The sequence below is a fragment of the Lampetra fluviatilis genome, chromosome 15, assembly GCF_964198595.1.
Source record: "Lampetra fluviatilis chromosome 15, kcLamFluv1.1, whole genome shotgun sequence".
Taxonomy (NCBI): domain Eukaryota; kingdom Metazoa; phylum Chordata; class Hyperoartia; order Petromyzontiformes; family Petromyzontidae; genus Lampetra; species Lampetra fluviatilis.
The window spans coordinates 935,099-963,013 of NC_136289.1; the positions used below are offsets into that span (position 1 = coordinate 935,099).

General features: G+C 52.2%; 2 protein-coding genes across 5 annotated transcripts in view; one reads left to right on the plus strand and one right to left on the minus strand.

Moving 5' to 3' along the window:
• Positions 1-3,474, plus strand: part of LOC144936090 (copper-transporting ATPase 1-like) — a 43,731-nt gene extending 40,257 nt beyond the window's left edge. For both annotated transcript variants that reach the window (XM_078862930.1, XM_078862932.1), the window contains 2 exons: positions 1,046-1,148; positions 2,429-3,474. In XM_078862930.1, coding sequence (XP_078719056.1) covers positions 1,046-1,148; positions 2,429-2,663 — 338 coding nt within the window. In that variant the 3' untranslated portion in view covers positions 2,664-3,474. The remainder of the gene's footprint in view (positions 1-1,045; positions 1,149-2,428) is intronic.
• Positions 3,475-5,307: 1,833 nt separating this feature from the next.
• LOC144936091 (endothelin-converting enzyme 1-like) overlaps positions 5,308-27,915 on the minus strand; it is a 31,250-nt gene continuing 8,642 nt past the window's right edge. The window contains exons 5-20 of one of the 3 annotated variants that reach the window (XM_078862934.1): positions 26,799-27,023; positions 26,317-26,441; positions 25,715-25,888; positions 22,428-22,493; positions 19,282-19,461; positions 17,377-17,519; positions 16,388-16,502; positions 14,694-14,807; positions 13,767-13,865; positions 12,559-12,636; positions 12,148-12,260; positions 10,786-10,896; positions 9,488-9,555; positions 8,729-8,925; positions 8,115-8,210; positions 7,418-7,732 (exon numbers count right to left, since the gene is read on the minus strand). In XM_078862934.1, coding sequence (XP_078719060.1) covers positions 7,553-7,732; positions 8,115-8,210; positions 8,729-8,925; positions 9,488-9,555; positions 10,786-10,896; positions 12,148-12,260; positions 12,559-12,636; positions 13,767-13,865; positions 14,694-14,807; positions 16,388-16,502; positions 17,377-17,519; positions 19,282-19,461; positions 22,428-22,493; positions 25,715-25,888; positions 26,317-26,441; positions 26,799-27,023 — 2,084 coding nt within the window. In that variant the 3' untranslated portion in view covers positions 7,418-7,552. Of the gene's footprint in view, positions 7,733-7,766; positions 8,211-8,728; positions 8,926-9,487; positions 9,556-10,785; positions 10,897-12,147; positions 12,261-12,558; positions 12,637-13,766; positions 13,866-14,693; positions 14,808-16,387; positions 16,503-17,376; positions 17,520-19,281; positions 19,462-22,427; positions 22,494-25,714; positions 25,889-26,316; positions 26,442-26,798; positions 27,024-27,915 lie in introns of those variants that run through there. The other 2 variants (XM_078862933.1, XM_078862935.1) reach the window with 2 other exon arrangements.

The window sequence follows — 27,915 nt, forward strand, 5'->3', positions numbered from 1 at the left end:
ATGGGATACGGGGAAGTGTGGTTCTGTATGGGATACGGGGGAGTGTGGTTCTGTACGGGATACGGGGGAGTGTGGTTCTGTATGGGATACCGGGAGTGTGGTTCTGTATGGGATACGGGGGAGTGTGGTTCTGTACGGGATACGGGGAAGTATGGTTCTGTATGGGATACGGGGAAGTATGGTTCTGTACGGGGGAGTGTTGTTCTGTACGGGATACGGGGAAGTATGGTTCTGTATGGGATACGGGGAAGTGTGGTTCTGTACGGGGGAGTGTTGTTCTGTACGGGATATGGGGGAGTGTGGTTCTGTACGGGGGAGTGTTGTTCTGTACGGGATATGGGGGAGTGTGGTTCTGTACGGGGGAGTGTGGTTCTGTACGGGATATGGGGGAGTGTGGTTCTGTACGGGGGAGTGTGGTTCTGTACGGGATACGGGGGAGTGTGGTTCTGTACGGGGGAGTGTGGTTCTGTACGGGATATGGGGGAGTGTGGTTCTGTACGGGGGAGTGTTGTTCTGTACGGGATATGGGGGAGTGTGGTTCTGTACGGGGGAGTGTGGTTCTGTACGGGATATGGGGGAGTGTGGTTCTGTACGGGGGAGTGTGGTTCTGTACGGGATACGGGGGAGTGTGGTTCTGTACGGGGGAGTGTGGTTCTGTACGGGGGAGTGTTGTTCTGTACGGGATATGGGGGAGTGTGGTTCTGTACGGGGGAGTGTGGTTCTGTACGGGGGAGTGTGGTTCTGTACGGGATATGGGGGAGTGTGGCTCTGTACGGGATACGGGGGAGTATGGTTCTACACGGGATACGGGGGAGTGTGATTCTGTATGGGATACGGGGAAGTATGGTTCTGTACGGGATACAAACTTATCTCTGGGAGAAATTCTGAGAACCCGGAGCAAGTCCATGAAGAACCAGGGGGCGAACATTCAAGCGCCACGCAGAAAGCTTCTTCAATCAGCAATCAAACGCAGGCCCTTCCTGCTGCGTGGCGCGAGCGTTCACTGCGGGCCCTGCCTCTCTCCCACGCCCCCCCGTGCCCCCAGGGGTCTTCCTGCCCGTGGGCCTCGTGCTGCAGCCGTGGATGGCCTCGGCCGCCATGGCGGCCTCCTCCGTCTCCGTGCTGCTCTCTTCGCTCCTCCTGCGCCTGTGAGTTTGTCTCCCCCCACCGCTCACCCCGCCCAGACGAAGCGGCAGAACGCGCTCACGGGCGCGCGCGCGTTTGTCGCCGTCGCACTGGGATTGAGACCAAAACTCAAAGCTGGGATCGGGGCTCCGTCACCCGTCGCGCTCCGTGCCACACTGGGGCACGTTAGATATTCCGCACGACGTTTCGCGTCAAGCTCCGACGGGATTTGGATTGCTTCGCTCACGAGTGATGGGCGTCGTGCGTTTGTGGGCATTCAGCACGAGAGACCGAGGGCGATGGACAACTCTAGTTTGAGCCTGTCCAATGGGTGAGGGTGACTGACCATCCTGGCCAAAAATTTTTGTGTGCCCAGTCAAGAATTTGTGGTGGTTTGGTTTGGATCATCAATGTTATAAATGCCGATTAGCTGAGTGGCTCTACACACACAGACACGCTTTACGATTTTATTTTTGTCAAAGAGCAGCATTTAAAGAGTTTCAAATCATGGAGGGGGGGGGGACTGCCTCTACTCCAAGTCAAGTGGAGGATTGAGCACGGCAGTTACTAAGAGGCGCTAGGCCTGCCATTATCAAGGCGGGCTCGGTCTACTGCCCCCGGCCTGCTTGAATATGCGGAGGCTATCGGTGTCGAGCATCGGCGATTGTATTTTTCTGTTTGTGTATTTTCTCTGCAACACAGTGGTTCTTAGCCTTTACTGCAGCCTTGGTTCTCAAAATATGTTCTCGCACCCCTTATCAAACATCGTTGAAGTAGCTCACTTCTTTAAAGCAAAGATATATCATAACTATGGAATGAATTTACCTTCTAAAAAAATCTGGCATGTCCCGCACCCCCAGAAAGGGCATCTCGCATCCCCAGGGGGTGCCTGCACCCCAGGTTAAGAGCCACTGCTTAAAGACGACTTAGGGCACAACAGCGGTCTCCTCCTCGCTTGTTCTCCGTACGCGGCCGCGATGCCGGTGTGGAGGTCGTACAGATGCTGTGTGAGCCTCAACGATGCCACGACACTCAGGAGAAGCAGTCCACTGTGCATTGTTTATCGAGCGCACACAGCTACCTACACTTGTGCAATTGTTCCCCCGACAATGTTTTTCATGGCTCGGCGTTCACTACCTAGGAAGGATTAGCACAGTCACCTACGTAGGGTGCGAAAGAAGTTGAACACACGCAAATCCACATGCGTTCCCCGCGTCTCCTCGGCGTTGCTCGGTGCGCGAATGACGACGATGACGACGGCACCGCTGCCGATCAACGCTGTCGCCTGCCGTCACCTGCGCAGGTACCGCAAGCGGAGCCGGGAGCAGCTGGAGGCCGCCTCGTCGGGCTGGAAGGCGTTGGCGGCCGAGGACGTGCAGGTGCACGTGGGGGTCGAGCGGGAGGGCGGCGGCGGCGGTGCCGCGGGCCGCTCCCTGGAGGGGGGCTGGAGCCCGGGCGCTGTCGCGAGCGGCGCGACGCTACCCACGGGAGTGGACAATGGGGCCTTTGAGTCAGACAGTAGCCACCCGCGGGTGTGACCAAGAGCCGGACCGACGTCGCTTAGCTTCCTTAGAAACAAATACTTCCACCTGTGCGGTAGCGGCCACTTAATTGCAATTGTCGAGATGCCCTCGGTCCCGTCCCGTGTCGCTGACGAGCGGAACGTGAGCGCGAGTGAAGCTGGCGCGACCGCACGGGCCGACGCGAGCGCTCGTGACCAGCGCCCGTCGTCCCCCTGGAACCGGCTCGCACCTCGAGCGGCAGCCATCCAACGTGTTGCACTTCCCGAGCTGCTGTGCCCGGCGCACGCTGCTTACCGTCGCACGGCAATCGCTCGTCACCTATGGGTGGCATCGCGTGATGGCGCTACGGCACCTCCCTACCCCGCTCGTGGCCCCGGACGATTCTATCCCGGACGAGCCGTGCGCTTCATTGACCAACATCGCTCTGCACACAATTCACCTGGGGCAATGGGGGGGGTAGAATCCCTGCAGCTCGCAGCCCTCAATCGCTGGTGGTTTTCACAGGGACTGGCCCTGTGACGCAGCCGGAAGGCTGCTCACGGCTGCGGTGGCTACGACGATTGGTTTCTTTATTAGAACGTCGCAATGCAACTTCCACTCGCCCTCATCACAATGCCGTAAGTCCTAATGCTTGCAGATTTCACAACACTACGTGTAACTTTTGGAAGTACAAATTGAAATACTTACTAATTGTTATTGTACCTTGGGAGTTAAAATGTAAAAGTCTGTGTGGTGTTATTACGGATTGTTTAAGTATAACGTTCCTATACCCGTCAAGTGGTTTCTCCGAAGTGCAATCACGAAAATAAACATTGAAGCGGAACAACGCGAGCGTGGACTCTGCTACGCGATTCAAACAAAACGTGCGCTCAGCGCATCTGTGAGATTGGAAATCCTGGCAACACGATCGTAACAAAATAAAATCGTCGTAACGAGTCCAAGTGGAATCCTCCTACAGACGACACCCTGTGCACGACCCTCTAACCCTCTGGCCCGGTCGCCTCCTGCGTGCATGTCGGCATAATTTCTGTGACCCGACCTTTTAAAGTGAATGTATGACGTGGAATTTAATGGGCAGAGGATTGTGGCACTGTGCCTTCTGTTAATCACCTCCGCGTTTCCTAAATTTGCCGTGGAGATGTTACATAGACCGTGGCCTAACAGACCTGACGCTGAAGTTTTCACTTTTTTGGTCATTTGAGGCTGTGAAAATCCAACAAATGCACAAAGCGTTAATAGAAAATACATTTGGACAAAGACATGCTGTCAAGCTAGGTGTGGTGCGAGCACTTTGGACTGTGAATGCTACACACGGATTGATTTACAAAGTGAAAGGACCCACACTCTCGTGTTTGTGCCCCAGTGAAAGAGTAACTCTTGGTAAGAATGCCTAGGACGAGGCTTCATCATGTTGCTGGGATTTGCAAGCATCAGTCGTAGAACTAAAATATAGAACTTTGAATCGGCGAGCAGATATGGCTCCTACCTAACACAACTTATGATGAAATCATCCTCACGGTGCCTTCTCGTGTTAGGTCTCGGGAGCCTAGCGGGACCTGGCTTATTGCTTGGATAGGAAACTGCCTCCTGCGATGCCAAGTGGCGTGAGTTGACGTGGCCAGGAGGTGGCGGTACCACGATGGCTCCGCGTGATATTTGTGCCGCCTGCTTTGAGTGCTGTCCCACTCCTGTGGGCAGATTTTTTTCACGGATTCTCCATTTTCAACCCCCACATGCCAAACTTGACTAGGATTGGACAAATATCCTCAATGGAAAATACTGTCTGAAAAGAGTCTTGAGACCCATTGAGGCTTTTCTTCGTGAAGACCATTATTCATTTAATTGTATTGGGAAGGTGGGGAGGGGGAGTTTCTGTTCTGTGAACCCCGAAATTCCGAGTGATTCCCAGACACTGGACATGAGTGGCGAGTGACGGTTGAACCGGTCCTGCAACCAACCCCTCTACACAGTGGAGGGGCACCTTCATCCACGAGCGGATTGTTAAAAGGGCTCTACAATTATTAAAGAAAAACAAAAATGATTTCGATTTGTTCATTGTAAACACAGGCAACTGTGCGTGAAAAACGTGGGACTGGAGTTCGATAGTGCCGATGGGTCCACGGGGTGGGCAGACAATAACAGAGGCGTGCTGCAGTTGGAGGGCGCTTGATCCAGTTGAAGAGCACGCGGTCAAACCCCAGTCGGGTCGGCTAGGCCCATCCTCCCTGCAGGGTTGATGGGCGTACCGCTGTTTGAGGAGTCAACAGAAGTTGTCCTTTGCAGATACTGATGCTTGCCATAGGAATGTGGAATTTCAAGCAATTACACATTCTTATACATCTACTGTTGCTTGGGGCTGCCATGGTAGATGTAAATACCACAAGTGCCTGTGTAAGCAGGAAGACGGATTGACGCCGGAAACGTTAGCGATTTGCCTCGTTAAGTAATGGAAACGTCAATGCATTTTTGCCAAAGATTGGACAAAAAGGGACATTTGCCAACAATGCATAAATATATGGTTTGTTGACTTTAACGTAGGGCTCAGGACGACCCTAGTCCCAGGATCAAGACATCATTACCGTGTTGACGGCAGTAAGTTTGTAAAGAAGCTCCTTCGCAGGTTCCATTTTCCAGACGATTTATTTCCCGATGACGTATTTACAAGGCGAGAGTACGACTATCTTCAGCTCTGGTGGTTTCCACGAGATTCGTCTCTAACAGTCCTTCTTGATGGTTTCCACCACGTCGATCTCCAACAGTCGGCCCCAAAGTCGTTCACCTGCAGTCGTCCTTCAGTCCCCAAGCCAGCGCCCCGATCGTGGGCCTTGCGCCCCGATCGTGGGCCTTGCTCCCCATTATACAGCCGCTCGGCCACGCCATGGTAACTTCCAGCACTTTCCCCCGGTAGATTCTTCCAGCAGACTCTACTGTCTTCTACTTCCCTTCTCGAACCTTCCCTCGCACAATATTCTGCACCTGTTTCCACCCATCTCCACTGACCCCACTATAACCCTTGCTGTGTACAAGTTTATTGGTTCCATAACGCCCGAATACGGTTCAACGGCACAAACGGCAGAAGAGCATGGCATGTGTCATGTTATCCGTGCGATTATATGGGCATCGGGACTTTGATTTCTATTACAGAACCCTCTATGAGAGCTGCCACAAATGGTAACTTGCAAATAAAAGGTTTTATTTATTTTACAACAACCAGCCAGATAGTCTTCAGGGTCTGTTTTACCCAGAACTTACTGGGCCCTCTATAAATGTGCAGAGGTTCGCCCGGGCGCTTTACCTGTAAAACGAATGCACGAGCAAGTGACTGAATACATTCCAGGCGGAGGCTCCCACACGCACGTCCGACAGGACTCTGGCTTCTAGCTGGGTGGGAGACCGTCATCTAGATTTCTGATCTCGGCAGCACCAAGCTGATCGTTGCATAAAATTACCGAGCGGCCATCCGACTCTCGCCGCTGTGTACCAAACACAGCTCATGCACAATCCCCTATTAAGCACAAACATTTAAAACAATATTTGTATTCTAAAAAACATCTGATTTTCACATTCATTCGGTCATTACCTTTTGAAAAGCGTCTTTCCAAAATGTTAAAAAATTTGTACAACGTGTCAACTAAATTTTCTGCAAGATAAACTACTGTAATTAGCATAGAAAATGTGAATCATGGGTTTGTCAAAGGATCCTATTTTCTTCCCAGTGAAATATCACTTCGTATTTTTATAAAAAAATAATATAAACTATATACTGTACAACAACCGCTGTTTGCCACGAAGTAGCGATGACGTCACCAAGGCGCTTGTGCCAGGCTAGGTGCACCTTGAGGCAATTGCGTGACGGAGGCCCGCTGGCAGGAGTTCAGGGACAGACGCAGCGGGTGCCATGGGTTGCCTGACCGAGATGACCGGCAGATGCACCACCTGTGCCCCCCCCTCCCCACTGTGCCACCTCACGGCGTTTGAGCTGCCCGTTGCTGGGCTCGTGAGCATCGCTCGCCATACGCAAAGCGCGCGATTGCTTAGCGATTGCTTAGCGATTGCTTAGCGATTGCTTAGCGATTGCTTAGCGATTGCTTAGCGATTGCTTAGCGATTGCTTAGCGATTGCTTAGCGATTGCTTAGCGATTGCTTAGCGATTGTTTAGCGATTGCTTAGCGATTGCTTAGCGATTGTTTAGCGATTGCTTAGCGATTGCTTAGCGATTGCTTAGCGATTGCTTAGCGATTGTTTAGCGCGTGAACGCCCCGGCTCACAGCAGCTCCCCCGGCCGTGGCTGCTGATCACGCGATGGCTTCCCCGCTCTCAACAGCCCTCAACAGCCCTGCTCGTCTGCCCCCTCTATTCTCAAGCGGCTAAGCACATGGGAGTATCAAACGAATTCTTTGGCGACGCTGCACTGGCAGTGGTGCACAAGCTCAAACAGTAATAATCATAAAAACCTCGACGCGTTCTTCAATATTGCCGTGTGACCTTCTAAGTAAGAGACGGTGGATAATGGGCGATGTTTCACAGTGCGTCGAGGGGCTGGAGAGGTGCAGCGGGGGGCCTCTCTCTTGCGCTGTGAAGAATGGCCATTTCGCGACACGTCACCTATTGTACACCGTTTCTGATGAAAGCCACAGTGTTATTGATGCTTTTTTTGCTGCATTGGTATAGACACACTGGTAAATACTGGTAAACATTTTGACCGCACGTTCAAGGCAGACTGTTCGATGACAACGCAACACACAAAGCCGCTCGTTCCCACTCTCCAAGACGCCGGCTGGGCACTGTGGGATCCCGAAAACTCGTAGTCGCAAACTCCACGCTGGGGGCTTGCCAGTGGGCCCTCAAAGCTCCGTACCCGCACGCCTCCCAATGGTGAAACGGGCGCCCGGCGCCGCCCCGGGTCACCAGACGTCGCACTTGTTCCGCGGGTTCATCGGCGACGCCGCGGGGCAGTTGAAGGTGGCGGCGAACTCGGCAGAGTTGGACAGAGACGCCAGCGTCCGGACGCGCGCGGGGCTGTGAGTGTCCCGCGGCAGGAGCTGGCGCCGGCGGTCCTCCGCCGTCTCCACGGAGCACCACACCTGCGGCACGAAGCGCGCGGCGCTGAGGCTGCTTTTGGTCGGCGCTAAGTGGGCTCCCCCCCCCGGCCCTCGGCTATGTGCAGGGTGGTGAATCGTGCGTTGGTTTTTGGGCCTGTTGTGTAAGCCCCTCGGCGTCCCCCGTGTGTTGTGTGCGTGTGCCGAGTGGCTCTGGGTGCAGGTTATTATGCGTCAAGAGGAAATTGGCAACACTGACGTGGATGAAAAGCTGAACATTAGCAGGGAAATAAGAGGGAAGATTACGATGCTGAGAGGTGGACGGTGGTTGGAGGTGAGCGGCGGCGACGAGAGTTGTGTGGTCACGGTGCCGTACGAGGCGTTGCGTGAAACGCCGAATCGGGGGCTCGTGATGACCGCATCCTACCTGAGAGAAGGCTGTGAAGAAGATTTGCCGGTCGGTGAGATTCCTCACTGGCAGGAAGCATTCCTCGCCCCTCTCCTCTGTCCACATCTCGTAGGCCTACAAAGACAAAGATCCCCCGGGTATCCTTAGCAGAATGTTGGGGCAAGTGCTGCTAGCGAGCACCTACGAAGGCCGGCACGGCACACCCGATCGCCTTTGTCTCCCCAGTGGCGATGTTTACACACCGCATCAGGTACTCATTCTGAGGCTGTCGACCTAGGGGAGGCCCAGGACCGGTTCAGATAATAATCACTGGTGTTGGTCATGAGCGGGAATCAAACTCGGTTCGCCGGGTTCGTAGCGCTAACCGCTACACCACCGCTCCCCACACACAGGCCTACAAATATAAAGATCCCCGTGTAGCTTGTAACAGACTGTTGAGGCAAGTGTTGTTAGCGAGGTGCACCTATGAAGGCCGGCACTGTGGCACACGAGGGGGTGGGTGGCCAGCACCACACCCGGTCCGCCTTTATCTCTCCAGTGGCGATGTTTACACACACCGCACCGGGCACTCATTTTGAGGCCGAGTCAACCTAGCGGAGGCCACCGCCGTGCGGTGCCGTGGTGCTGCGGACCCGGAATGCCGTCTTGATGCCGCCCAGGTCGGCGACGTTCTCCCCCAGGGTCTGCCGGCCGCTGAAGCGCTCCTCTCCGCCCCCCGCCGCCCAGCGCTCGTAGAGCCCCACCAGGCAGTCGCTGCGCCGCTTGAAGGCGGCGAGCGACGCGCTCGACCACCACGCACGCATCCGACCCTGGCCGTCGAACCTCCGGCCTGCACGCGCAATCACGGTCGCGACACGAAGCCGACGATCGTGTTGGTGATCTCCGTACATTTTTTATGTTTCAGGGGCAGCGTTGTTCGGAATGCGTCTCCTGCCAGGGTGCTCTAGTTTTTTACGAATGCCGTGCGTTCGATACGCTGGTTACAACACAGAGGTGTTTTGAGTTTTCGATAAATGCCAGCAACGGATCCGCAGATGCCATGGGGACCGTACCCTGTGCCCGTCTCGTCGTGAACGTTCCCCGAGTACAACCAAGGTTGGAGTTCTACGCAAGAAAGGGCAAGGAGAAGGCGTCGCGAGCGATGACCGCGCCAAGCTCCGACCGGCAACCAAACGCGATCCGTGCGCGCCGAGTGTCGATGGTCCAGAAGCGTGAGCTCGGCTCGTGCAGCTTCTTGCCGAGGCTCGGTGCCTCTCCGGATCTCAACGCGTTGCCACACTCTTGACTTCCGCTAGTTTACGCTTTTACCGGTCCACGCGTGAATTAATAACGATCACGTTGGATTCGTCATTGATCAAAAAGCACGTGCGGAAGTTGGCATTGCACCCCACCTTGGTCGTCGAACGCGTGAGTCACTTCGTGGCCGATGACGACGCCAATTTTGCCGAAATTCACCGCCCTGAAACCCACGAGCAGAACGACGCACAGACCTCCATTATCCTACAGTCATCACACGTAATTCTATCATCCTAGACGAGCGTACACAACACATCAACCTCCGACACGTCAACACGTCGACCAAAGATTGTCCCATAAATACAGGCATGTAATCTTAGGTGGGCACACAGCATTAAATACATTTTTTCAAAATATATATTTTCTTCGGGATGTCGGCATCGCTGGTGATGCGGCAGTGATGGTGCCCATCGCGAGCTGCGAATATTTGTGACAGTGGCGGCACTGGGCCTTCTGCTTGGCCCGCTGGATGCCGTTCGCAGCAGCGAAGCATGGGAGCTCAAATGATGTCTCCCACCAATGGTATAACAACGTGAATTATGACCGCTGCACGCTGGTTTTCTCAGCCAATATTATGGTGTCTAATGACAGAGATGTGGTCAATATCGAGACGTGGCCTAACCCAAAAATCATAATCAACCGTGCATGTGGAATCGCGCGTTGTGGTGCATTAAGGGTACACGCATTTACAATCAGAAACTCTGTTGTGTGTCTCCACATATCACGAAGAATGTTTAGTCCACTGGCCTATCCACACTCTCAATCACTTAGCGGTCATTGAAGAAATCTTTAATATTATTTTTTAGACTTTTCCCCCCAATATTATTCCAAATGCTTTATCGGCACTGTGTCACGACACGAGTAAATTAGCTCTCACAGTAAGCAGTGCATCACACTGCAGATAACACAGCGCTGCATCAGAAGTCACCTCCAGAGGCCTCTCACATCGAGAACTCGACGGGACTCCAATTCCCTTGCAGAGAGCGTTCGTCTCACGGAATTCAAAGCTGACATTTATATTCCTCAAGGCAGTGATTACGCCAAAGTGAAAAGGCCGAGTCGAGTTTGGTGGTTCGGTCATTGGTGACCAGGGTTGAGGCCATCAACTTCGCTACACCTTGGAAGCCACGTCAATCACGAGTGGCTGCTGGAATTCAAAACGCAAACCCCCAGCGATGTTGGCGCAGTGCTCCGACACAGCTGGTGATCATCGGTTTCAACCGCCATTTGTGGGTTTTTATAGTCAAAAGCTTTTTGTTTCCGGCGTTCTGCCAACACTAAATATCACGATCGACTCAAAGAGCACGGGGTCCCCGTCTCCCGAGACGCCACGCGCTGCAGGCAGGCGGGCGGGCGGGCATGCGGTGCGCCGAGGGGTGTCTGGCTGGCGTACATGGGGAAGTCTTCGTGGAAAAGCGGCGGCTGGAAGAGCGCCGCGGGGAGGACGACAGTGTTCTCCTCCGGGGAGTAGTACGCATTGGCCGTCTGAGGGTTCATGCTCCACCTGGGCGGGCACGCGCACGCACGAGCGTGAACACGCACGCGCACGCACGAGCGTGAACACGCACGCGCACGCCGTGGCAGCAGACGCTCGCGTGTAGGTATGGCAAGCAGCGAGCACAGAGGGTCCGCTTCATAGAGCAATGACGATGTCGGCGTGTAAGGCGCCGCCGCGCACGAGACTCGGAGGCGGCAGGAGAGAGGAACCACAGACGGGCGGGAAAGCAGAAGCTGCGGTGAGGCCACGCCAAATTCCCTTCCCGAGCTCTGCTCCTCTGCAGTCATTAAGATGTTATCGGGCCAATGGATGAGTGTTCATGTGTAATGTGTAGTAATAATGCTCCACCTGGGCGTGGCTTTTTTGTGAGACATACTCGCACACCCAGACTAAGGCTAATTCAACTATTCAGTCGCACTTTTGCTGAATTTCTCGGGGGGGGGGTAAAAAAAAACACAACAATCCCCTTCGTGATAAATCTAAGCAAAAGGTCAATAAACACAACACAGCGATGGACTATGCTGGCAGTGGTGAACAAATTAAAACCCCCCTGGCACCAATGGCACTTATACTCTTAGGTTTTTTCGGTAAAGTCACGTAGGTAAAAATAATAATAATAATAAATGAAAAACAACTACATTAAATCACAACGTTTCGGAGGCAACACAAGTCTCCGTCTTCAGGTGGAAACGTCACAGCTATTTTTTTTTTCACCTACGTGACTTTACCGAAAAAGCCTAAGAGTATGAATCCTTGCAGTCATGAAAGCTTCAAATCTAGAACCAATGGCCCTTGCCACTGCATCACAGCAGAAGCGCACGCGCATGTGGGGCTAACGTTTCTGAACCATTTCTCAAAATGTGACTGGCACACATTTGTTTATGTTATCAGCCAGTCGCACCTCCGATTAGCACGGTTGGCTACGTACGGTGCGAAAGACGCTCAACGTCCGGGTCTTCCGGGTTTTCCCTCCACATTTCGAATCAAATGCGTGTTCAGAGTATTTAGCTACTGCTATAATTTCCACGCGACGAAAGGCCCCTTCGTTGAGCTATCGTTCGTGATAGCCAGGTCGGCTTCGGAAAAAAGAGCTACACAGCTCAGGGGGGGCTCCTAACCTGGTAAAATTTTAAACGAGAGTAAAAAAAAGAGTTGAAAGCCACGATGAATCGTGAATGTATCTGCACGCCGCTTATCAGTGGGCCCCCTTGGCAGTCAGGGTTCCGGACGGAGGAGGACAGGGGCCTCACAACGCACCCATTGTTGTCGTCGTTGCTGTCCACGGGCGCGCTCAGCTGCTGCTGCAGGGTTTCCCTCCGCGTCCGGTACAGCTCCAGCGTGTTCTCAAACAAACTTCCCGACACCGTGACCTGAGAGGGACGTGGTTTTCCAACAGATCCGCTCCGGTCGGCGACGTCACAACGCAACCGCCGTGCGTCTACGGTCTGAACTTGCGTTGAACTTACGTTTAACCGTTTCGGATTTCTCGCGAGTAATCGGAATCCCCGTAAGATTATTTCTTGTTATTTTTCACTTTATATTTTCAATGTTGTTTCAAACAAAAACATCGTTTTCAACCCCATGATGCATGCGTTGACTGAGGGTTGAGGCATCAAAGTGACTCTGGGCGTAGAGAAGCAATGGGTCCCGATCTGAGCGACCACTTACATTGGCGTACAATCGATCCAGGAATCCTGGCTCAAGCATCCCTTCGGGATACCCCACTTGAAATTTGATGGACATGGACTGTGGAGAAAAGGCACAAAACGCGTCTACCATAACGGTGACATGGCGTGGCACGGTGGTAATGGCATCACATCAGTGCGACTGAAGCACATCTGCACGTATTATAACCCTTTCCCTTTCCGAGACGTCCGCGAATTGCAGGGTGTGGTGGTGGTTCCGTTCACCGCTGAATTACTCGCGAACGCGCAAGTGGCTCGGCGTGAATTTTATTCAGTGAGGCGTAGTAGCGCCGCTGTGTTTAATAACATTGTCACTCACCGCAGAGAACCGTAGCGACACGACCGCACTCTACGATAACTGCCGCCAAACCGTGCCACACGACCTCCCGTGTGGCTTTTTACTTGCGATTCCATTTCGTTCTTCGATGACGTAACTGTACGTCATCGGAAAACGGAATCCGAAGGAAAAACTGTCTCCTCCATCGGAACGATGAAGGGTTGAAGGCCAGGGAGCAGTAGCGGTATTGTCCTGTCTGAAGGTCCAGATGGTGTTTTTTTTGTTGTTGTTAGAAATTACGTTAAATCTGTGCTCACTGCGTTTGTTTGGCTGGGCAACTCGGCTCTCAGGAATGTGCCCAGTAAGCCCATCCTGGATTTGGGCCGACACGCACCCAGCCCAACCCGAGCCATTTGGGAGCTGATTGGAGTTCAGATTCACGTTGGACCGAGTGTTGCGGCGCATCTCCAGGGCCGGATTAACTGGGCAAGGGCTCGTGGCCCAGTCCAACCCTCGGTGCTAACTTCCCTTTCACTGTTTGGATGGAAACTTGTCATTATTGCTTCACACATCACCCATCAGCTTCATATCATTGCTCAAAGGTGGGCAGCCATCAGTTGATGCCCACCAGCTGATGTCCACCAGCTGTTGTCAACCAGCTGAAGTTCACCAGCTGATGTCCACCAGCTGATGTCCACCAGCTGATGCCCATCAGCTGATGCCCACCAGCTGATGTCCACCAGCTGAAGCTCACCAGTTGATGCCCACCAGCTGATGCCCATCAGCTGATACCCACCGGCTGACGTCCACCGGCTGACGCCCACCGGCTGACGCCCACCGGCTGACGCCCACCAGCTGACGCCCACCAACAGCCCAGCCGCCCTTGCCCGCGAGGTGCCGTGCACGCCCCCTACCTTCTCTTTGGCTGCTGCGCGAGTCTTGCCGTCCATCCACGCGATGCTGTCCAGGTTGCTCACGAATGCATTTCGTATCCTTGTAACGATGTCCTCCGCCTGCGAGGTTCATTGACCGTTTGTTCGTGGGGAGAAGGGAAACCAAGTTAAGAGTTTACGGGACCCTTTTTGCCAGTATCAAGATGATGAACATTTTTAGAAAAGAAAAAAGAAAAGGTTTTACCCTTTCCAGCAAGAATACAGGAGGTGTTACGATGTTCAAACACCAAATCGACAGCTATCACAAAGCGTCAAGTCTGCATTAACCGCACATCCTTGTCGTAAAGCACGCAAACATACATCCTAGTATAATGTATGCATGCTTTACCACGAGCATGTGTGGTTAATGCAGACTTGATGCCTTGTGATAGCTGTCGATTTGGTGTTTGAACATCTTAACACCTCCTGTATTCCTGCCAAAAAAGGGAAATCCTTTTTTTTTTATTTTAAAGCCCAAGTTGAAGTTTGCTTTGGTGTTCAGTTACAAAGTGTCACACGCGACGACATCAGCATGGCAAGCAAAGCCCCGCGACACCGCAGGCTACTCGTGGGGGGCGGCCGCTCCTGCTGCTTGCTGCTGCTGCTGCTGGCGGCTGCTGACTGCCGCTGCTGACTGCTGCTGCTGCTGGCGGCTGCTGACTGCTGCTGCTGACTGCCGCTGGCTGATGCTGCCGCTGCTACTGCTGGCTGCTGCTGCTGTTGCTGCTGCTACTGCTGCTGCTGTTGCTGCTGCTACTGCTGCTGCTATTGGCTGCTGCTGCTGACTGCTGCTGCTGTTGCTGCTGTTACTGCTGCTGTTGGCTGCTGCTACTACTACTGCTGCTGGCTGCTGCCTGCTCCTGGCTGTTGCTGCTGCCACTGCTGCAGAGCGTGCGCTGTGGCTCGTACCGTGCGCCGCTGCGTTGCGTTGAACGTGGCCCTGGCGTAGAGAGCTCCCAGGCCCAGGGGCAGGGCCCGGTTGGTCTCCTCCACGCAGAACTCCCAGCGCGCTCGCGACTCGACCTTCGAGCGCACAAACAGCGCGCAGGTTCGAGCGGAGCCACAGGGGGACAGAAACCAGCAGCTGCCTGGTGCCGCAGCCACTGCCACTGATGTGTGGACGAGATGAGCTCAGGACAGCATTCGTGAACATTTGCCATAAATGATCAACATTCACATCATGTAGACGCACAGTGTGCCGCCCACTGGAGGCTGAAAATGAAGAATGTCAAGCCTATCGCGGAGTTTCACACTGCACGGCAGAGTGCGGCAACAAGTGACCGTGAACGTGGTATAAATGTTTTAATTCGATGAGACTGATTTTTTTTAACGCTCACCGAGTCTCAAGAGTAGTTTTCGGGAGGGTCCTGCCGTAAACTTTGCAGGAGAAGGCGACGTTGCCGTCAGTGCCGGAGTATCCCAGTACAGGCCCCGCACTTTCAAGGCCCTGTGCTAAATGCTTTCAAGCTATCAATTGCGGTTCAGTGATTCTGCACTTGCTCTATTACTATAGTACTATAATGCCTTCAACTTTTATGAACGACTGGGTGTTTAAGGTTGGCCATTTGTCGTATTATCTGGCTGTATAACAAATGAAAAAATACAATTACTTTATTATGCAAGTTCAACATTTATGTGTTTTAATATTTTAGTGTATATTTATTTCTTTATGGCCCCTTTATAACAGATGCTGCAGGCCCCGCACTAGCTTAATCCGAAACTGGTTTCCGTCAATTCTTGCAATTGAGGAATTCATTTGAAGCGTAAATTCTCCAAACTGGGCAGTGACGCTACACTCGTGTCTGAAGAGCGTGGCGAGGTCGTTAATGTTCATTCTGAAGACGTAGTAGGCGAGTCGTGCTGTACCGCTAAAATGCACCCCGCGGTATTAACCAGGGCGGCACGCGGCTCCCATTGCGGACCTCTGCAAGAGGCGCGATGGCTCGGCCATCTCGATGTCCCGAGGTCAGAACGGAGAATCTTTATTTAGACTGCAGGAGGAATCCGATGAGCTATGAAGCTCTTTTTCACAGATGTCCAGTAGCGGCACGGGGTAAGAATGTTACAACAAACTATACAATCATCTACCCTAGGGGTGGGGAACCTTTTTTCTGCCAAGGGCCATTTGGATATGTATAACTTCATTCGCAGGCCATACAAAATTATCAACTTAAAAATTAGCCTGTTATATTTGGTCAAACATTTAATTAACTCACCCCTAATGCGATGGCTGGAACTGCTTCTCTTTGGTGAGGCGTGTGATGTTAGCTGGTGTTGATGATGTTGCTACTCGCAACTTTTTTTCCAGCTTGGTCCTAGATTATTGAATTTCGAGTCCCGCCTGCGGTTGCCTTGGCAGGGCCACACCAAATGATTTTGCAGGTCTTATACGGCCCGCGGGCCGTACGTTCCCCACCCCTGATTATTCTACACGATTAAAGAACTCATTACAGGAGGCAGGCTATGGTGTCACAGAATGCATGCCTAATGCAGCCAATCGGAGGCGATGCCACGCGGTCAGCGACCAATGGGAAGCATCGATATTTCACCGATTCATGCTCCGGCTTTACAGCGCCACCACAGCAGCCACTCAACCAACTCACATTGTCCGCTCCGTGGATTGCCACCATGAGGTCTTGCTTGGCGTCCTCGTACCTCCCATCCAAACTGGGCAACAGCTGCCGGACGAGGCTCCACAGTGCATACAGACGCAGCACTCTGACAACACAAAGACAAAGATCCCCCCTATAGCCTAAACAGACTGTTGGGGCAAGTGCTGTTAGTAAGCACCTATGAAGGCCGGCACGACGCAAGAAGGGGTGGGTGGCCCAGCCGCCTTAGTCTCCCCAGTGGCGATGTTTACACACCAGGTAATCATTTGAGGCTGAGTAGAGAGGAGGCCCAGAACCGGTTCAGATAATCGTCACCGGTGTTGGCCGTGAGCGGGAATCGAACTCTGGTCGTCAGGTTCGTGGCACAGCGCGCTAACCGCTGCACTGCCAACACACAGACACACGCACACGTGTGTGTCGCGTGTCAGGTGCGCTTCTGTTGACCGTACAACGTCAGCACCAAGCGCTGCCAAGCTGACCACACGCTCTACGAAGTTAATTTCAGAATCAGGATCAGGAGTTTGTTCTCGGAGTAAATAACCCACAGAGGCATGCGGCTCTCTTTCAACGGTGCTCGGCCAGCAGACACGTCAGCAAGTGTTACACATTCATAAATAAACTCGATATCAAATATAATTGTCTCCTTCGTATTTGTGGTTTGGGGCATTGCGCCATTATACGTTGTACGATTTTTTCTGGATAACCTCAGTCGCACACTAGAAAGTTTTTCCATTTGTGCGTCAGGTATCCGCATCTGCGGTTTAGGGTGGACCATGAGCTTCGTGGAAGATCAAACCCAGGGAACTTCTTGGTTTGTGCGGTGAAAACACTTCACCACACACGCGTTTTGATTCTGGGCTGAAACTTGCTCTTAAGGGGAAGGAATTACTGCACGACGCAAACGCACAAGTGATACGTGACACTCATATCGGTGCTACCTTTACAGTCCGACACCGCGTGGCCCTGCTGGGGAGGCTCACCTTCTGTCTGTGTTGTTGATGACGTGAAACGCGCCGTGGAAGTACTCCTTGTTATCGATCACCACGGTTCTTTGGCCGTACGGAGCCAGTGGGTAGAACACCTCACGGAAATACTGGGTCCAGTCCAGTAATGGTAACATATCCTTAAGGGGGAAGGAAAAATAAAATGAAAAAAACAACAAGCATATTAAACTACAACATGATCACTTTTGTTCAAACTTTACCAAGACATTTATTGCTTACAGTAAACGGAATGTGTGTGTGTGTGGCACACGATTTGTATACTTTGTATCTATCACATGGATTGTAAAAGCTCAAGTTCTACCCTCCACAATAAAAATGTGACCAAAAGCAAGTAATCTTCCCGATGCATTTACTTTCATGATCTGTATTTATCCTGGAGGAATCCGATGAGCTGTGAAGCTCTTTTTGACAGATGACCACATTGACACGTGTCCATGACGATGCATTACTTGGGAACAAATTTCCATAATATTTGAAGCTTGGGATTGGGGTGAGTGGAAGCGTCGGGGGTTTGTGGTGCTTTGTGAAGGGGTCCTGTGATGATGCTTTTTGTCAGAACTGGCTGGGCAGGCTGACAGCCATTGCATTGTCCAGTGAGTCACAGTGAGCCACAGTGAACCACAGTGAGCCACAGTGAACCACAGTGAGCCACAGTGAACCACAGTGAGCGACAGTGAGCCACACCGCACGAGGGTGAGCGTCATTGACTGCTGCGGAATGTTACAGGGCATCACAGCTGTTTGTTTGAAGCAGACTATAAAACCGCGGGACATTGCTCACAAATGCAATCCACTGTGCGCACTCAAGTGCTCACCCTCATGTGAAAGGTGCATTCAACTGAGCTGTAGGATAATGGCAATGCCAATCCGTTTCCAAAGCCAATAGACGGTGCCACGGTGGCTAGGAGATGTTAACTACCTCGCCCGGTATACAGGAGGTCGTGGGTTCAATCCCGACCCTGACGAAACCTGCTGTATATTTGGAGTTTGCGTGTCTCTTATCATTATCATCATCACGGTGGCTAGGAGATGTTAACTACCTCGTCTGGTATACAGGAGGCCGTGGGTTCAATCCCGACCCTGACGACACCTGCTGTATATTTGGAGTGTGCGTCTCTATCATTATCATCATCACGGTGGTTAGGAGATGTTAACTACCTCGCCTGGTATACAGGAGGCCGTGGGTTCAATCCCGACCATGACGATGCCTGTTGTATATTTGGAGTTTGCGTGTCTCTATCATTATCATCATCACGGTGGCTAGGATATGTTAGCTACCTTGCCTGGTATACAGGAGGCCGTGGGTTCAATCCCGACCATGACGATGCCTGTTGTATATTTGGAGTTTGCGTGTCTCTATCATTATCATCATCACAGTGGCTAGGATATGTTAGCTACCTTGCCTGGTATACAGGAGGCCGTGGGTTCAATCCCGACCATGACGACGCCTGTTGTATATTTGGAGTTTGCGTGTTCTCCAGGTAAGGCCCACTGAGCTATATAGCTCTTTTTCAGAAGTGACCTGGCCACAAACAATAACTCAAAAAAGTGGCTAATGATGTGGAAAATGTATAGCAGGCAAATACTGTAAACGCACATTGAGTCTAAATGTGGAGGGGAAAAAACGGAGGATCTGGAGAAAAATCCACGCATACTAGGCGAGGGAGATAAAATCTCGCCACCAAAATGCCCTTACTCAATCCATCAATCAACGCTAGATCCTTGGTGGCCTCAGCCAACCACGTGGTAGATTTTCATTTTCCTAGCAAATTAGGTGTGATATACCTCCAGTAAAAAAAAACCCAGCAAAATGTGTTCATGTTGCCGTGTAGTCGAGCATTGCGGATTGGTCCTTCACTGTTCAGAGGGGCAGGGTGTGTACCTGCAGGTCCCTGAACGTGATGAATCCGGGATTCCTGCTGCTGCCTGTCAGAGCCATGATCCCAGCGAGCCTCGACTCGAGCTGCAGCACGAGGCGCATGTCGGACGATGCGGCCCGCTCGTCCGCACCGTCCAGCAGCTGTCGGACCCTGACCATGAAGTCCAGGTAGGCGGTCAGCACCTGTGACAACTTGTCAGTCAGATAGAGCACTGGCACAGCATTCCCCTTCACCCAGAGCACTGGCACAGCATTCACCTTCACCCAGAGCACTGGCACAGCATTCACCTTCACCCAGAGCACTGGCACAGCATTCCCCTTCACCCAGACCACAGGCACAGCATTCACCTTCACCCAGAGCACTGGCACAGCATTCCCCTTCACCCAGAGCACTGGCACAGCATTCCCCTTCACCCAGACCACAGGCACAGCATTCCCCTTCACCCAGAGCACAGGCACAGCATTCCCCTTCACCCAGAGCACTGGCACAGCATTCCCCTTCACCCAGAGCACTGGCACAGCATTCCCCTTCACCCAGAGCACTGGCACAGCATTCCCCTTCACCCAGACCACAGGCACAGCATTCCCCTTCACCCAGACCACAGGCACAGCATTCCCCTTCACCCAGACCACAGGCACAGCATTCCCCTTCACCCAGAGCACTGGCACAGCATTCCCCTTCACCCAGAGCACTGGCACAGCATTCCCCTTCACCCAGACCACAGGCACAGCATTCCCCATCACCCAGACCACAGGCACAGCATTCCCCTTCACCCAGACCACAGGCACAGCATTCCCCTTCACCCAGAGCACAGGCACAGCATTCCCCATCACCCAGACCACAGGCACAGCATTCCCCTTCACCCAGACCACAGGCACAGCATTCCCCTTCACCCAGACCACAGGCACAGCATTCCCCATCACCCAGACCACAGGCACAGCATTCCCCTTCACCCAGACCACAGGCACAGCATTCCCCTTCACCCAGACCACAGGCACAGCATTCCCCATCACCCAGACCACAGGCACAGCATTCCCCATCACCCAGACCACAGGCACAGCATTCCCCTTCACCCAGACCACAGGCACAGCATTCCCCATCACCCAGAGCACTGGCACAGCATTCCCCTTCACCCAGACCACAGGCACAGCATTCCCCTTCACCCAGACCACAGGCACAGCATTCCTCTTCACCCAGAGCACTGGCACAGCATGCCCCTTCACCCAGAGCACTGGCACAGCATTCCCCTTCACCCAGACCACAGGCACAGCATTCCCCTTCACCCAGACCACAGGCACAGCATTCCCCTTCACCCAGACCACAGGCACAGCATTCCCCTTCACCCAGACCACAGGCACAGCATTCCTCTTCACCCAGAGCACTGGCACAGCATTCCCCATCACCCAGAGCACTGGCACAGCATTCCCCTTCACCCAGACCACAGGCACAGCATTCCTCTTCACCCAGACCACAGGCACAGCATTCCCCTTCACCCAGAGCACTGGCACAGCATTCCCCATCACCCAGAGCACTGGCACAGCATTCCCCTTCACCCAGAGCACTGGCACAGCATTCCCCTTCACCCAGAGCACTGGCACAGCATTCCCCTTCACCCAGAGCACTGGCACAGCATTCCCCTTCACCCAGAGCACTGGCACAGCATTCCCCATCACCCAGAGCACTGGCACAGCATTCCCCATCACCCAGAGCACTGGCACAGCATTCCCCTTCACCCAGAGCACTGGCACAGCATTCCCCTTCACCCAGAGCACAGACACAGCATTCCCCTTCACCCAGACCACAGACACAGCATTCCCCTTCACCCAGAGCACTGGCACAGCATTCCCCATCACCCAGAGCACTGGCACAGCATTCCCCTTCACCCAGAGCACTGGCACAGCATTCCCCATCACCCAGAGCACTGGCACAGCATTCCCCTTCACCCAGACCACAGGCACAGCATTCCCCTTCACCCAGAGCACTGGCACAGCATTCCCCTTCACCCAGAGCACAGGCACAGCATGCCCCTTCACCCAGAGCACTGGCACAGCATTCCCCTTCACCCAGAGCACAGGCACAGCATTCCCCTTCACCCAGAGCACAGGCACAGCATGCCCCTTCACCCAGAGCACTGGCACAGCATTCCCCTTCACCCAGACCACAGGCACAGCATTCCCCTTCACCCAGAGCACTGGCACAGCATTCCCCTTCACCCAGAGCACAGGCACAGCATTCCCCTTCACCCAGAGCACAGGCACAGCATTCCTCGTTGCCCACAATGCCGTGCCCAGGCAGTGTTTGTGTCTTGTTACACAGTAAGTATTCGCGGTTGTGCTGCCATACAGCCCTTCGATGGTATTTACGTTTTGTTTGGCACAATGTCTGACGTTTTGCTCGACCTTCTGCGAGGGAACGGAATAAATTCGGCTGCTGATTTGCACACTGTGCTATGTGCGGCATAGCACCAAGTTCATGGCTGTCTGTATGTTTAATCAGGACACTTGGGGAATTAATGAAACGTGAATTGAAATGGATGGAGGCCTGAATCATTGTCGTACCTCAATGCAATTGAGAGGGTAAAAAAAGACTACAACACTAGAATCAATTAAAATATCTTCGTCGCGTGATAAATACTTGATCACGATGATCAAATATGTATTTTGCACAAGAAGGCTCTTAGGCATGAAGAGACCCTGTGAATAGCAGATTAAACCTTTGCCTCGTGTACTTCATGTTGACAAGCAATTAGCCGTGATGATTCAAAACCATGCGTTTGAAAATACCCTCAGTGGAGAGAAAGATCCCTTATTTTATGAAAATAACAACCCATGTGTAAGTTAAATACCATGATCTGCATTAAACAGATGATCAGCCATTGCGACAACACAAACCTCGTCCGGATTGTGTACGTCCCATTGTGTAAGCTGCTTGCCACAAGATCATCTCATTGCAAACACAGTTCTAAGCGCCATGTTTCAGTAGGTGTGAGTGTAGTCACATTTTGTACGTATGCATGTTAAACTTTTTTCGCAACATACATAGCCGACAGTGCTAATCGGAGGTATGTATGTTCGCATGTATGTATGTTCAAGAGCTTCGTGTAAATCTGAGCTTTAATACTAATTCCCTGAAATGTGCGCAGATGTACCTTATCATCTGCCGTCTTGTTAAGGTAATAGTCAGGAGATGGCAGGCCCAGGTCTGGAACTGAAAGCTGTGAATGGAAATTGCAAAAAAAAAGATCGTAAGCTGTACTGCCGTAAATAAGCACTCCGGCTCGTCAAAACATGTCACGTGTTTAGCTGGGCAGTGGTAATGGCTGTGCACGCGGCCTGTAATCCAACACTCTGGAGGCAGTGAGGGTTGGCGGATCACGCAAATGTTGCGAAACTCCTTTCCCGTCGGCGTCGAGGTGCCGTACTCTGGCTTACCAGTAGACGGCAGTACAGCACAAAATGTGGACTCCACCTGCTCTGTCTGTACGAAATAGCGTGTTTCTCCGGATTCTCCGGTTTCCTCCCACATGTAAACACGCATTAATTGGCCGAAAACACCTTCACATATATATAGAGGAGCGCAGAGCTTGGGCAATTGTTGTGGCTGCCCTCACGTTCGTTTGTGGTTCCTCCTCGCACCTTTCGAATCGTTCTCTACTAGAGTGAGCGACTACCGTGCACATTACGAGTTGAAATTATGAACATTACAAGCGCTACACCAATTCTATCTGGAAGTGAAATGCTTTCCGGGAGCTACTGCAGGTGTCGAATGAGACCCATAACATATTTTATTACGCTATTATTATTCATGTAATTTCTTGGTGAAGTTTACATTTGTCCACGGAACTTCATGAAGACGCTAACGTAATTTAATCTACCGACGCAATGGGTGGTCCCTGGACCCTGAATAAAATGTTATCTTGTTCAAAGAAGGTAAATGTTAACTTGTTCAAATAAAATTTACGCGATCTAACCCAAAAACCTCTATTATGAATAATATTGGTCGCGAAAGTCTTTATACGTGTAAAATTGCTCAAACAAGGTAACATTTTAGGCTTTACCCTTTCCGCCAAGAATACAGGAGGTGTTAAGACATCAAATAGACACCCATCACAAGGCATCGAGTCAGCATTAACCACGCATGCTTGTGGTAAAATATGCAAACAAATCATGCTATGATAATTATTTATGCATGTTTTTGCCATAAGTACGTGTGGCTAATGCAGACTTGATTCCTTGCATCGAGTCAGCATTAACCACGCATGCTTGTGGTAAAATATGCAAACAAATCATGCTATGATAATTATTTATGCATGTTTTTGCCATAAGTACGTGTGGCTAATGCAGACTTGATTCCTTGCAAAAGATATATTTATATTTGACGTTTCAAAATCTTATCGCTTGTTTTATTTCCAGAAAGGGTAAAACCCTACTCTTTATTTTTCATACCACGTGTTTAATGACGCTAATCTGCTGTGCCGTGAGCAACTCTTCCAATGGAATAAATGACAGGGCCAATGTCAAATGCGCACGCACGCACGCACGGACAGAGGACGACTCAGAGGGGCGAGTGGCCACGGACAAGCGGGAGGGCGGCCACGCGACGAGACGGAGCCAACAACTGCCCAAGCTCTACGCTCCTCTATATATTCAGGTGTCATCGGCCAATTAACGAGTGTTTACATGTGGGAGGAAACCGGAGCACCCGGAGAAAACTCACGTGTGCGAGGGGGAAACACTCTATCCTATAAAGATGGAACAGGTGGAGTCCACATTTTAGCTGTACCGCCATCTCCTGACGAGGCGGGGTACGGTTCCTCCTCAGTGCCCACAGTAAGGGAGTTTCGCAACGTTTGTGTGGTGATCCACCAACCCAGCTGGTGCCTCCACAGGGCTGGGTGATCACACGCCGCGTGCGTAGCCACCACTAGTCGGCACGCGGCGTCAGCACGGTCGATAAGATGTGTGTCACGCCACGCCTCTGTATCTTACAAAAAGCGCATGTGTATGCATTTGTGTGCTTGTTATTTTACACACAATCATAAAATTACGATGAAGTGTGCAAAACGATTCGACTTTCAGGTCAGGGCTTGAACATCGGCATTATGGGTAGAGCCCTCTGAAGTGGCTAAGCCCTGTACCCTCCCCGATAAGCAGAGGGTAACGGGGGAATACTGCATGTGAGTCGTGAAAGCCAGAGCGAAGAAAATGGGAATACATTCCACAAAGCTGTGCCTGCAAGGTTAATAAACACAAGTGTGTGTAAGTAAGCCAATTCCCACACATTCTGAACATGTTGCGATACCCAGCAGACAGAGATGTGCACACGGGCCGGAAAATCCACCGTAATAATCCTACACCTATCTTCTCCTCCCATCATGTCATACATGTCACATGACAACACCATACTGGGTGCATCTGGGCAGTCTAAAACACGGCTTACATGTGTAGTGTCAACGATTCAGAGACAGAGTTTCTAGGAGGCACTTTCTTAATTATCAACTTGCATGGTCTCGTCCGCACTCTCCACATGAGCTCAGCCGAGCCTGTACACAACGCTAGCCATCTAACACTGACTGAGATATCCAACTACTGTTCTTCGTAGCGCAATATCTAGCGGAGACGTTTAGCGATGACGGCGACAAGACGACAGCAAGGACGAGACGAGTCCACTCCCAGAACCGGCAGCCTCGAGCCCCCGCTCTCAGATCCTTTTATGCTCCCAGTGCAGCCTGGCTCCGCCCTGACTGCGCCTCCCTTCTAGAACCCGCCAGCAGGGTCCAGGGGCCTCCAGATGGGGTCCTCCGTGACCCTTACCCTCGTTCCTCCGCTCTCCCAACACACCCGTGCTCACGCTCACCGGCGTGTGGACTGTCTGTCCACCACAGTTGCCGCCGCTGTCCACCAGCCGGCGCTATTACACTACATATGCAACATGGTGGTGTCACGTGACGTCCGAGGTGATGTCACGTGACGTGATTGAAGGACCGAAGCTATGGTCGCAATCGAACATTTGAGTATTATCGCTCTTACAAGTACCTGCACTGTGTGTAGAGGTGTTACTTGCTGAAATATTCTGCTAAAACTGACGGCTGGCAGGGACACCGCACCGCATGGGAGAGAGACGTTCACTGACACCACACTACACGGGAGACGCTCACCAACACCGCACCACATGGGAGAGAGACGTTCACCGACATTGCACCATACGTGAGAGAGACGTTCACTGACACCGCACCACACGGGAGATGTTCACCGACACTGCACCGCACGGGAGAGAGACGTTCACCGACACCGCACCACACGTGAGAGAGACGTTCACCAACACCGCACCACACGGGGGAGAGAGACGTTCACCAACACCACACCACACGGGAGAGACGTTCACCGACGGGTTTCATGGCACGCATTGTGGGTGTCGCGTGAAGCGAGCGCTCACCCTGAGGGCTCTCTGCTTGGAGTCGAACGGCAGGGAGCCGACGCCCAGCTTGAAGAACGCTCCGAGGGAGAAGTTCCTGCCGAGGAGCTGCAGTAGCTGCTGCAGCTCCGCGTCGCCAGTGGTGGCGCCGGTGGTGGTGGTGGTGGTGGGGAGCCCGCCGTGCCACCCGCCCAGCTGGCAGCACACACACAGGCAGCACCGTGCGTGCTCGCGCTTCCAGCAACCCGGCTGCCAGACCACACCACAGAATTCGCGAGGGCTCCTCTGGGAATGAAATTTCGGTGGCTTGCGGCGGAGCAATGAGTTAATTTTTTTAATTTCGTTTGCTTCGCATGTGAAACTCGACACTTTTGAAAGTGTACGTGCAACAAAATGCATACTCTAAATCGCTACGAGTAGGGGGAGGTCACACCTTTGTATTTGAAAAGCAATCCACAGTGGCCTCATATAAAACTCGATTGGAGATTTGGTTCGAACACATCTCGCAGGTGTTTCGGAGCGCAGCGAAGGTGCCCCCACTCTTGCCTGAAATCCACTCTCATCGAAGTGAGGCTCAGAGTGGCGCCACGGACGCCTCGCTTCGCACGGCAGTGCCCCGCTACCTGGCTGATGATGCCGTTGAGTGATCGGCTCCCAAGCCGAGTTCTGCTGCTGCTGTTGTTCAGACATGAGAGGTAAAACCGCTGGACTTTTCTCTCCGCGTCAGTCTCCTTGATCGTAGCGTTTTCTGAACAATGTCGTCACACACACAGCACTGACATCAACTTGGGAACACATGACCTGAGTGATATTGCGTGAGCCTGGCTGTACGACTCAACATAATCCACGTGATTGGATTGCATATCGTTTTTTATGGTTATATTTTGAAAAGTTAACAAATTTTCGGATATCCTGCCCTTGCAGCGTAATCAGGCAACTCAAGTGCATTGTGTGCCACCTACGATCCTGATCTGACAATCACACATTATTTCCAACTTATTTGAAGATTAACTTTTCATTATCACATAGAGAGCTATGGCTTTCAGTCATCGACTAACGCATTTGCACGGGGGTAGGGGCGTGGGGGGGGGGCAACGGCTATTACCCAGAAATCTGTGCATGGCTAACTGGTTATTTTTGTCGAGCTCCTGCCAGGTTCCCCGGTGAGGTTTCCCCGTGGGCTGCTCGCTCCCCTGGAGCCATCGGCCGCAGCTGAAGCCGTAGAAGTCCTCACAGGGGTCGCCCGACGAGTTCAGAGCCTCCCACATGGCGCTCACGGCCTGCATGCAGTGGCTCGTCGTGCACGTGCGCCACTTCTGTACGTCTCCAGCTGTGGACACGAAAGAAACCCAAGGGGCAGCGCCGCGCGTCACACTCGTCCCTCGTGATACGGCTGAGAGAAGCGACTTAAGGATAAGTTTGACCCTTTCTGGCAATAAAACAGCTGTGTTAGGATGTTAAAACACCAAACAGAAAACGTTTGCAAGGAATCATGTCTGCATTAACCACATATATACTTATGGCGAACATTAAGATAAAAAAACATGCTGTCCCATGATGTAGCTGCTCACCCCGAGTTCTCAATGTCCTGATCGTGGAATTGTCTTTGTGCTGGTCGCCTTTTGGCGTCCTCTGGTCTAACACTGTGTGAGACGAGGCTCTAAAGAAAGCTGTCTCTGGTGTGGATTAATCAGTTGCAAAGAAAATGCATATAATCTTGACTTAAAGCTTTCGTGACTTTAGAAATTCATATTCCTTGGAGTCTTTCGGTAAAGTCACGTAGATAGGTTCAAAGAAAATAACAAAAAACTACGACGTTTCAATCGCAACACAAGCGGCCGTCAACAGCTAACCCCCCTCTTCCTGTTCTTCTGCCAAAAAAATGTCCCGTGAGCTTCCTTCTCCCGGACAAAGTGCGCGGACTGTCAACAATGTCCCTTTCCTTGTCACGCTCGAAGCAGCAGGAAGTGGTCACAGGCAGCTGCGATCCGACTAACGCTTCGGCACTGCCAACGAAAGACCGCGTCCCGATAAAAACAGGCGAGGGCAAAAGGTCGGTGGCCAAACTCCAAATCTTCTCTGCGCGGTGGGAGAACGCAGACGAAGTAAACGCGTCTCACCGCTTTGAACAATAACGTCGCTTGCATCGTAATGGGCAGGGTACTGAAAGTGCAGGGCAAAGCAGAAGAGAAGAAAGCAAGAAAAAGCCTGTGAAAGATAAG